General features: G+C 56.5%; 1 protein-coding gene across 2 annotated transcripts; it reads right to left on the reverse strand.

Moving 5' to 3' along the window:
- Positions 1 to 3,649: 3,649 nt before the first annotated feature.
- Positions 3,650 to 6,949, reverse strand: TMEM125 (transmembrane protein 125). 2 transcript variants are annotated; one of them, XM_089894775.1, is made up of 3 exons: positions 6,805 to 6,949; positions 5,349 to 5,498; positions 3,650 to 5,108 (listed from the first exon to the last, which is right to left on the reverse strand). In XM_089894775.1, the coding sequence occupies exon 3, from the start codon at positions 4,964 to 4,966 to the stop codon at positions 4,307 to 4,309; it is 660 nt and encodes a 219-aa protein (XP_089750901.1). In that variant the 5' UTR covers positions 4,967 to 5,108; positions 5,349 to 5,498; positions 6,805 to 6,949; the 3' UTR covers positions 3,650 to 4,306. The 2 variants fall into 2 exon arrangements, with proteins under 2 accessions (XP_089750901.1, XP_030615804.2); XM_030759944.2 differs by lacking the exon at positions 5,349 to 5,498.
- Between the last annotated feature and the right edge of the window lie 3,994 nt (positions 6,950 to 10,943).

Raw genomic sequence — 10,943 nt, forward strand, 5'->3', positions numbered from 1 at the left:
TTCTTCCAGGATCCAGCATCCAGGTGGCCCAGGAGGAACATGTGGCAGGTCTCTCTCCCTCCACCTCGCCTGCCGCCCAGTGGGAGCTTCTAGGAGATCCAGACCTCTCTGTGCCGTCTCCAACAGCTCCTCTTGTCTTTTCCCCCAACATCAGTTTAGATTACAGGGCCCTTTATGTCAGCCTCCCTCTTGCTAGTATCCTCAGCTTACCTGCCCTGTCATGTCACCATTACACACTCCAGGTGACACTCCAACCTGAGGCCTGCATCCCGCCCTCCGCGTGCTGTGGAGGAACGCCCCCCTCGCCGCCCGCCTTGCCCAGGCCGTGCTTGTGCTTCCGTTCCTGCCTGTTCTTCAGCCTCCCGCGGGCTCTCAAAGCCTTCAGCAACCTCGCTGTTTTCTTGGTCATTCTCGGCAGCAGCTCCTTAAAATGGCCTCTGCCTCACAAAGAGAGTAGTCGTCAGTTTCCTGCTACAAAACCCACAAACATTCCTGTCCACATTCTTCCTTCTCTCCTATCAAAATAGCATTGTGAGCCCAATCCCTCCACTGTGGGCTCGATCCACCCTCCCCGCCTCCCCGCTCAGGGACTTGAAGACTGGCCTCTTCTCTGCCTTGTGTCTTCAACTTCTCTTTCAATCATCATGGACCCATCACATCTGTCCCATCCTAAAACTCCTCCCGGTAGTTAGTCACAAAGACCTGTCGGTCCCACCTTCTGAGCATCCATCGAACCTGTCCTGTCTGACTCTGTCCCAGCAGCCACCCCCACCCTTGTCCGAGCCGCATCATCTCGCATCTGGAGGTGGCATCAATCCACCAACTGATTTCCCTGCCTCCATTTTTACCTCTTCCAATTAATTCTAATTGTCTTAAAATACAATTCCGGCCAGGCCATCCCTCTCCTTAAAATCCTTCACTGGATTCCTCTTGGCCTTAAGAAACTGTGCTACCTGCTAGGGAGCCTCTGAAACCCGGGAGGGGCCCAGGGATCCCCCCAGCTTCACCCTTGCCTCTTGCCAGCTGATACTCCATGTTCCCACCACCCAAACCTTCTGTGGTTCCTCGAAGGAACCAATTCTTTTGTCTCTGGGCCCTTCTGCGATTCCTTCTTTCTGGGATTCTCTTCCCAACCTTCTTGACCAGCTGCTTCTCATCCCTCAGGGGCCAGCTGAGATGGCATTTCTGGGGCTCTTTGGTCATTTTTTTTTTTTTTTTCTGCTAAGACCAATCCCAGCTTCACACTGCAGCCAGCGAGTCCCCAATCCTGTTCTGCTCAGAGTACCCCCCTAATTAAAATCTTTCCATGTTTCTCAGTGTCCCGAGGACAAAGTCCGAATTCCTCAGCTGGGCTGACAAGACCGTTTGACAGACAGGAGTAAAGGAGGTGTGATTTCGCAGGAGCAAGGTGGAGGCTTTCCTCCCCACGACTCTTATTTTCTCATGGCGAGCGAGGGAGGCCAAGTCATCTGCAGAGAGCAGTGTTGGGGGCTGTGAGGGGGTGATGTTGTGGTGTGAAGGGAGTGGAGAGAACTTGAGGGCGCTGTGGGAGCAGCAGCTGGCCAGGGAAACAGTGTAACTGGTAAGCTGAGTTTCAGACCTGGTTGAGGTTGGTGATGGGGAATCACGGTGACACCAGGCTGCCCGGCTGTGCAGATTTCTCTCATAGCTGGTTGGTGTGAGGGTTCATCCACGGAGGGGATTTTGCTGGGAGGGTGGGACCAAAGGTCAGGGGGCTAAGTTGTTGAGGACTCTGTCAAGGAGTGGGTGACACGATGGGTCACAGGATCTGAGCCAGATGGGAGATGAAAACAGAATGCGCTGCTTTAGAGGGACAGAGAGAGAGCAGAGGGGCCAGTGGATGACTGGTTGCCATGGGGACCAAGATGGGGTTTCGTGCACAGCTTTGAGCACTCAAGCTGGAGGTGGGAGGTTGTGGGGGTCAGCTTTAGTGAATCAGGAAGTATTAGCATTTCCGCCCCACCTGGGCCTCCACCCAGCTCCTACCATCCTTCTCATGTTGTAGTTGGGTGTGTACATGCCGACTTCCACTGCCCTTTGGAATAGGTCCACAGTGTCCTCTGTGGGCACTAACCATGCTCTTCATCTGGCATCCTTCCCAGGAGAGCCTGACACGGGCCTGGCCTACAGTAGCTGCTCATCTAGACATTTTCCTGTGTAACTCTTCCCCCCCCCAATTTTCTGTGTTTCTGTTTTCCTTTAGTTTCTTAAAAGAAATATCGTGAAAGAGTCTAACCCCGTCTTAGCTGAAAAGAAACAGGATTTATCCCTGTTTAACAGGAGGAAGAGGCATTCTGTGGTCCTCTAATGGCCCAGGAATTGGGTGATAGTGAGAGCTCCCTCTTGGGAGCCCAGGAAGAATGAGAGTTTCTAGAGAAGACAGTGCGGGGCCTCAGGAGGGAAAGATTCAGGGCCAACAGCGGACAATGGGCTAACTTCCCTACCCTTCCCAGTTATAGGTGGGTCTCACCAAGCCGAGTCCTTCATCCGCCCATCCACACCTTACTATGTGCCCAGGCCCGTGCCAGGACCGCCCGTGGTGGAGTCACGACAATGGTGCAGCGTGGCTGGCTCGTGGGTGTGTTGAGGAAAGAGGGAGGCCTGTCGTGTTGGGGAGTCTGCACACTAGCCTGCAAAAGCAAGGCGGAACCTCGGCACCTGAGGTCTCTAACCTGGATGCTGGGTGGAGGGTGAGACGGGGACCTAGTTCAGGGTAGAGAGGAGAGGGGCTCACATTTGAATATGTGGAGTCTGAGGTGCACGGAATTCCCGGGGCACCTGGACTTGCCCTACTCTCTGCTCACGTTTCTCCCTCCCAGGCCTGGCAACACCCTTTCCCTCATCCATTGGCTTAGTGTTTTCTCCAGGAAACTGCCTTGATCTCGGCAAGCCGAAAGCAATCTTCTCCTGTCAGAGCCTCTGTAGCTCCGCATTTAACACCTGTTAGGCAACACGTCTGTCTGGCTTCCCGGCCTCTCTCGGTGCCCCCCGTGGGGCTTCCTATAACCTTCACTTTGTGAAGCAGCAAGTGATGGAACAGTAACTGGCGCTCCTGGGCATTCCTCCAGTGGACCTCTGTCCTCGTCACACAGGAAGTGCCCCTGCCTCCAGAAAGGGAGAGCCCTTCCAGGGCTGACCCCAAGCAGGCAGGTACTCTCATGCCCAAGCGGGCGTCCAACACCCCTCCCGTGCCTGGAAACCCAGAGGCGGGTCCGCCAGTGCTGCAACTACACAGAAGAGGATGTCCTGGTTTCAGAGGTGGGGTTAGGAGCTGCAGCCTCCAGAGAAACCAGGCGATAAAACCCCAATACTTCAGGCTTCATCTGGAACCAGCACATAAGCAAATGAGGACTCACCATCCTCCCTGCCCACAACACCCTCTCCCTGGGACCAGAGACGCACTACCTTCCTGAAGCTAAGCATCCCCTCATCCCGTCTCCCCTCAGGCTTCCTAGTACCTATGAGGAGAGACCACAGGTCTGGCTGAGGATACCTTCAAGGCACCTTAGGTCAGCCTGAGGTAGGCACGATGTGTTCCCTTTGGGAGGGGTGGCTGGGGGTGGGGAGGGGAGGGGGAGGGGAGGGAAGGTCTCTTGGTGAGATGGTGAGATAAAGACAATACCACTAATAGCAGCCACCACTTTTATTGCACATCTGCCGTGTGCCCGGTCCTTCTATACGTAAATAATATCATTTGATCCTAACAATTGATGACCGTGACCATGACGCTCAAGAAACCGTGGCTCAGAGAGGTTAAGCCACTTGCCCAAGGCCCCCACCTGGTGAGTGGTAGGGGGGGGACTGCAGCCCAGGCCTGTCATGCCGGAGCCTGTGCTCTGTCCACTCTATCACCATTCAGTCTCCTTGATAAAAGGGCTCACTGGCGCAGTCTCTGGGGCAGGCAGCAGCCTCTCCTGGGGAAATCCCTGACAGGTGTTACAGGGCAGAGTTGCCTTTGAGGGGTGTTAGGGATAGGGGCCAGGGATCTTCAGGGATCCCAGACCCTTCTCTGCCTAGAGGCCCCGGACACAGACAGGCAGACTGACGGTTCCCCGAGCTCCAAGGAGAAGCAGTTCCCGCCTTGTGACGTGGGTGTGTGGGTGCAAATCGGCCCCTCATCACAGTCACACAGTCACTCAGAGGGCTGAGCAGTCCTGGGGACACCCATGCAGTCACTCTCCCCTTGGTGCGTGTGCACACACGTGTGTGCACACACCCTCACTCGCGCCCGGGCACGGCTCTGTGGAGGCTGAGGCAGGTCACAGGAAGGAGGGCCCGGGCTCCGTCAGATGAGGCTGGCGATGCTGGACGTGGTCTCGTGATGCTGGCCAGCGGACAACCGTCCTGAGATGCTGAAGACGCTGCCATTCCCACTGTGGTCGCTGCGGGCGGAGGGGGCGGCCGCACGGGTAGGGGGACAGTGCCCGCTCACGGCCACCTGATACAGCAGCAGGCCCAGCAGCAAGAGCGCACCTGAGGCAGCCAGGGTGACGCCCACGGACAGCATGGCGGCCAGCGGCCGGGCGGGGGCAGGGGCGGCGGCCAGCCCTGCCAGCGTCAAGCCGGTGACCAGCAGCACCAGGCCGCTGAGCAGCACCACCAGGGCGTCGGCCCCGCCGCCGCTGCGGAGCAGGGCCACGTGGCGGGGCTGGCGGATGCAGTTCATGTCCTGCACGGCCGAGCTCATCAGCTGTTTAACCAGGACCAGCAGGGCCAGCAGGCAGAGAACTGTGCCCACCGCCAGACGCCACTCGCCCGAGCGGCTGCTGGTGGAGGACAGCAGGGCCACGCCACCCGCCCCACAGCCCGCCACGAGGCCCACGGCCACGGCGAAGCAGAGCACTGAGCGCCGCGGCTGCTGGGACCACCACAGCTCCACCTGCTCTGCCAGCACATCCGGCGGCAGCCCCCGGCCCGGCGGGGCCCGAGCCTCTCCCTCAGACATGGCTGATCCGGCACGAGTAAGGGCAGAGGGCCGCGTCAGGGGGCAGAGGTACGGATCATAGCCTGGAGCCCCCACTACCTGCGCGGCGGCCAGAGGCCCAGAGTCCTGTTCCTCGCACGGTCCAGGGGATGGTCACCATCACCTGCAGGGGGGAGAATCACACTTGCTATCTCCCTGGCCCACCTGCCCCTTATGGTCTCTCCTGGGAGCCTTGGGGATGGTCCCTGGGAATCTTCCCATGTCCCCTGCAACCAACACCCCCCCAGGGAAACCTCCTCCCTAGCACTGCCCCCTCGGGAATGCGTCTCCAGAGATCTCAGGAGAGCTCCCTCCACCCAAAGCATCCTCACCCATCCAGGGAACCCCCTGCCCAGTCCCTGACCTCTCTGGCTCTGGCTGTCTCAGTTGCCTGTCCCATCCCGGCTGGCCGAGGGAGCTGGTGCCACGGTGGACGATGGGACTGGATGGAGACCCGGAGATAAAGCCCCATTCAGGATCCGACTCACATGGCCTCAGCTGTCACCGCTGGCTCCTGGGGGGAGGGTTGTGGGGAGGGAGGGGGCTTATGACTTAACCCTTCTGCAACCAGCTGCCTGACCCTGAATCTTCTCTCTTTGGGCTGCGACTCCTTCTCCGTGAGTCAGGATCTGACCCCCAACACCCCATCCCACCTCACAGGCATGGCTGCTGGTTCCCAAATCCCTCTCTCTCTCAAACCCAGATCTCCCTCCCAAGCTCCAAGACCCATAGGCAATTGTCACCTTGATGTCCCACAGGTACCTCTGATGCAACGGCTTCCAACCCAAGCTCGTCATCTTACCGCAAACCCACTCCTCCTCTTGTGTCCCTCCCTTGTGCGTGTCACCTCTAAACATGTCTCCGTCCCACTCCCTGCCCTCGTCCTCCTGCTTCTGCGTTTCAACCTCCCTCCCCCCAACTTCCTCACCGGTCTTCCTGCTTCCCCCACTCTTCTCCCTCTCACCGCACTCCCATGCCATCCTCCTCCACGATTTCTCTAAAGTGGTACAAAGAGAAGGAGGGCTTTGGACTGGACCCCCAGCTGCAGTCCCTGCCACCGTGGGTATGTGGACGAGGGACCTCGCAGTGTTTCCTCATTGAACACATCCTCCAGAGGCCAGTGAGCATGACTCCCACTGGGCAAAGTATAGCAGCCCGGCCCCTGCCCTCAGGGAGCCCCAGTTTATAGCAGGTGTGTTCCTGTGATGAGTGCTGCCTGTGGGTTAGTCAGAAGAGGGGCTTGGGGGAGGTCAGAGAAGCCCCCAGTAAGTTCACCTCTTGGAGCTCAGGACCCTTATCTGAAAAGTGAGGATGATAACTTTTATCTTGAGGGGTGGGGGCATTAAAATCTCCAGGTCAGAATTCCAATGGGAATAGATGCCCAGAGCATGCTTAGATGCCCAGAGCATGCTTTCTGAATAAAAGAACACAACATTCTCTCCTCCCGTTTAGGACGGGACTCCTGCTTTATATATAGGACGCAGGTCCTGGATCATTCGGGACTATGACTTCATGGCTGTACGTGGGTTACACCTCTGATGAGGTATCCGTCCTCCACGATCCCTCAGCAGGGGTTGCCCCGCACACGAGGTAGGACGGGCAGCTGCAGGTGCCCCCAAGAGAGGTGGGGGAGGGGCCGAGGGAGGGGCCCTGGAATCAGTCCCAGCATTCCCCAGGGCTGTGACTTCACGGGTCTGAAAGTGCTTGCACAGGTGTGCCGGGACCATGGAGCCAGGCTGGGGGTGGGGTGGAGGCTCTCAGGGGAAAAGCCAGTGGGAGACGGTGAATGGTGGGGGTAGGGGGGACCACGGGGCACTCACAAGAAGCCTGGAGGTGCTGGATCCGATCTGAGCAGGCAGGGTGGGCAGGTGGGGCGCTCCAGCTCTGTTTCCGGGGAGGCGCTTCACCTGCCTGACCTGCACCTGGGTGAGCTCAGGCGGGGGTGGGGGGTAGGGGGGGAGGATCAACAGGTGTTTCCAAGGCAGGGCCTGAGACGATTGGCTGACGTGGCGCTGCTCCTTCTGCTGGGCTGAGGCATTCCTGGGAAGGGAGGGGCTTCTGTCCCTTGCTGTTAGGGCACGAAGACAATTTCCAGACCCGGGCAGCAGTAGGAATGTTGTCCATCTGCCCCAGAGCCCGGGCCGGGGCCCATCCCCCAGCTCCAACCCAATTTAGCTTTAGTTCCAGCCTTAAACCCAACCCCAGCCCCAGCTGCAGTTTCAAACCCTAACTAGAACTCCTAGCTCCAACCGAGGCCCCTACCCCACATCTCAGCCCCAACCCTGAATCTCAAATCCCAACCCTGACCCCCCAGCCCCATTTCTAAATCCAATTCCAGTCCCAGCCCGAGATCCCAACCCCAAATCTGGCTTGAAACCTCAGCTCCAAATGCTGGAATTAGATCTTAGATGGCAGCCTCAGCCTTGGCCCCAACCTTGACCCATGTTCCTGAATCCAGCCCCCAAATCCCGACTCCAAGCTCAAATCCTGCCTCAGCCCCAAACTCCAACACCAGCTGGCCCCCAAACCCAGCCCCAGTACCTCCATCCCTTGGCGCTTTCCCCTGGGCCGGAGCCCCACAAGCCCCTTGCCCATTCTCCTTCAAAGCCTCAAGGGCCTGACCAAGGGAGGTTTGTCCCACGTTTTGGCCCCCCTGAGGAGGCAGGATTTGAGTGCACAGGGAGGAGGGGGTAAAGGCTTTTCAGGTGGGAAACAGGAGCTCCCTAGCTTAAAACACTTGCAGAATAAACACTTCGGGATAAATGCCATATTCCTTTACAAGGCTCACAGAACCCCTGCTATCCACCGCAGGCCAGTCATTTGCCCCTGGCCCCTGCCCTCCAGCCAGAATGCCTGTCTTTCAGTTATGTATGCTCTGCACTGCTCTGCCCTTCCGCTTGGTTTTTGAACTCAGAGTTCTCTCTCCCTGGGATATTTACCACGCCCCACCCCCAGCCTTGGTCTGGCTAACTCAACTTCTTCAACTGAGATGTCACCTCCTCAAGGAAGCCCTCCTTGACCTCTAGGCTGGTTCAGGTTCCTCTTTGGGGCACCTATGGCCCCCATGCTTCCCCCACAACTGCTCTTACTGCATGTGCTGTGATTGCCCTATTTATTCACCTGTCATCGCCCACTAGATGTGTGGTTCCCAGTGGGTGCAGGTTTAGTGGCTGTTTCGCTAACCCTCGTGACCTCAGCAGCCAGCACTGTGCCTGGCACATGGGAAGTATTCAGTAAACATGTGTTGAATGAATGAACTGTGAACTGCCAGATGTGGGGCTACACAGGGAGCTTGTGAGATGTAGCTGGAAAGGCAAGTTTGGCTCAGGTGGCACAGGGCCTTGAATGCCTTGGTGAGGCATTCGGACTCATCTGAGGTACTCATGGAGGGTTCCAAAGTATAATGAGGACATGGCCAGGGCTCTGCTTCTAACAAGTGAATCTGGCACCACACGCTACACGATGGGCGGCGGCGGGTGGGGGGGGCTAGTTGGAGGTAGTTGTCGGCTGGATTGAACCCCTTGTAATGCCTCCTGCTGTCTCTCCTTTTGGTGTGTATGAAATAGACAAGAAAAACAAAATCAAAGTTATCTTTCCATTATGAGCTCACAAAATAATTTTGCGGGACCTGTCCATGCTTCTCTTTGCTTTGCTCGGTGGAGATGACTGGGGACCTGGTCATAACTCTAGAGCAGCACGGTCCAGTAGAAATATAATACGAGCCACATATGTAATTTAAAATGTAAAATCGTCTAATAATCATGTGAAAAAAGGAAAGAGAAACAGGTGAAATTAATACAGTGAAATTTTAATTTAAGCCCCAAATATTTTCATTTTAATACACAGGTGATTGAGCTCTTTCAGTCTTTTATTTCGTCTTGAAAATTCACTGCGTATTTTATGCTTACAGTATGTCTCAGCTCAGACTAGCCACATGTCTAAAGCTCGCCACGTGTGGCTTGCAGATCCCTTGCTAGATGGTTCTTCCCCTCAAGGAAAGGTTAGGGCAGGTTGGATCTTGGGGACAAACATGTGGGTTTGCCACTTTGCAAAGCATTATAAAGGAGTTCCCTGCCCTGGGGTGAGCGGGGAAGAAAGGGCCTGGCAGGGCTCAGTGGCTTTGTATTCCTCTTGCCCCTCTGACATTTATTTTCCTCCTGGTCCCAAGGAGGGGCTGGTCCCAGCCAGACCCATCCATGTCCAGCTGTCCTGGATAGAGCTGGGCAGGGGAAGTCATGAGATCCACGCCCCCCTGCCCTCCACCGGCTTCCCTTGGGGGTTTGAAGGGAATTTTTTGGATGGAGGGAACAAAGCCTAAAAGCTTCCAGTTTAAACATTGATTGGGGCTTCCCTGGTGGCGCAGTGGTTGGGAGTCCGCCTGCCGATGCAGGGGACGCGGGTTCGTGCCCCAGTCCGGGAGGATCCCACATGCCGCGGAGCGGCTAGGCCCGTGAGCCATGACCGCTGAGCCTGCGCGTCCGGAGCCTGTGCTCCGCAATGGGAGAGGCCACAACAGTGAGAGGCCTGTGTACCGCAAAAAAAAAAAAAAACAAAACATTGATTGGGTGAGACTTTGTTCTCATTCTGGGTCTTATCGAATAACTTGGAGTTAAAGTGGACAGCAGGCTCCTTGCAGGGCTGTTGGACTCTGTCCCCAAAGCAGAGGCTGTTGAGGCAGCTCAGATGGGCGGTACTGAAGGCGGGGGAGGAGGTGGCAGTGGGCAGAGAGCCTGAGGTGTGGATTCTAACTGATCCCTTAGAACAGCGGTCCCCAACCTTTTTGGCACCAGGGACTGCTTTTGTGGAAGACAATTTTTCCACGGATTGAGGGGTGGGGCGGGGGATGGTTCCGGCGGTAATGCAAGCGATGGGGAGCGATGGGGAGTGGTGGGGAGCGGTAGGGAGCAATGGAGAGCGGCGGGGAGCAGTGGGGAGCGGTGGGGGGCGGTGGGGGGCGGTGGGGGGCGGTGGGGGGCAGCAGATGAGGCTTCGCTCGCTCTCCCACTGCTCACCTCCTGCTGTGCGGCCGGTTCCTAACAGGCCTTGGATATGGCCTGGGGGTTGGGGACCCCTGTGTTAGACGGTGGGAGGACCCAGGAGAAGGGAGAGCTGTAGCCCAGCCTGTAGCCCAGCCTCCCTGCTTTGGCCAAGTTCCCACCTCAGGCTATTCTCCACCCGGTAGCTAGAGTGATCCTGTTATAAGGTAGAGCAGGTAAAGTCCTCCAATGGCCTGTCTTACCCAGAGAAACAGCCAGAGTCTTCCCACAGTCTCTAAGGCCTTCTCCGACTTCACCTCCTGCCTCGCTGTCCCTCTTCTGCTTGTGCTTGCTCAGAGCCTTTGCACTGGCTGTTCCCTCCGCCTGGAGCTCTTTCCTCCCACGTGGCTCCCTCCCTCACCTTTCTTCAGGAAGGTGCTCAAATGTCACCGCCTCAGTGAGGCTTCCTTCCTGTGTCTAAAATCACAGCCTTCCCCCTACTTCCTACCTCTCTGCCCTTCATCCTTTGATTTTCTTTATTCTCTCATGTTTCTCCTTAGCACTTGTTGCTGTCAAATATGCTATATATTCTTATCTGTCTGGAATATTGTCTGTCCACTGCCCTGGAAGATAAGCTTCATGAACGGAGTGATTTATGCATCCTGGCTCCTAGAACAGGCCTGGCATATAATAGGTGTTCAAGGAATGCTTGTGAATGAAAGCATGAACAGTGGAGAGAATATTGGTTTTGGAACTAGATTGACGTTGAAGGTCCCAGTCCCAGCTCTAGCCCTGCAACCTTAGAAAAATGGCTTAAACTCCGTGTGTCCCAGTCTATTCATCTGTAAAATGGGGACAATAATACTTAGTCTAAATAGTTGGCGGGGGGGCGATAAGTAATATAATTCATCCAGCAAACATTTACTGTTTCCTTCCTCTGGACCAGGGATTGTGCAGGTGCTGGAGACGGTGGTGAGCGAAAG

Source organism: Delphinapterus leucas, chromosome 1 (assembly GCF_059928025.1).
Source record: "Delphinapterus leucas isolate spDelLeu-1000000601 "Yukka" chromosome 1, BTC_Dleu_Yukka2, whole genome shotgun sequence".
Taxonomy (NCBI): Eukaryota; Metazoa; Chordata; class Mammalia; order Artiodactyla; family Monodontidae; genus Delphinapterus; species Delphinapterus leucas.

Bases quoted from the DNA above. Each gene is read 5' to 3' on its own strand.
- TMEM125 (XM_030759944.2), bottom strand. From the start codon at position 4,966: ATGTCTGAGGGAGAGGCTCGGGCCCCGCCGGGCCGGGGGCTGCCGCCG.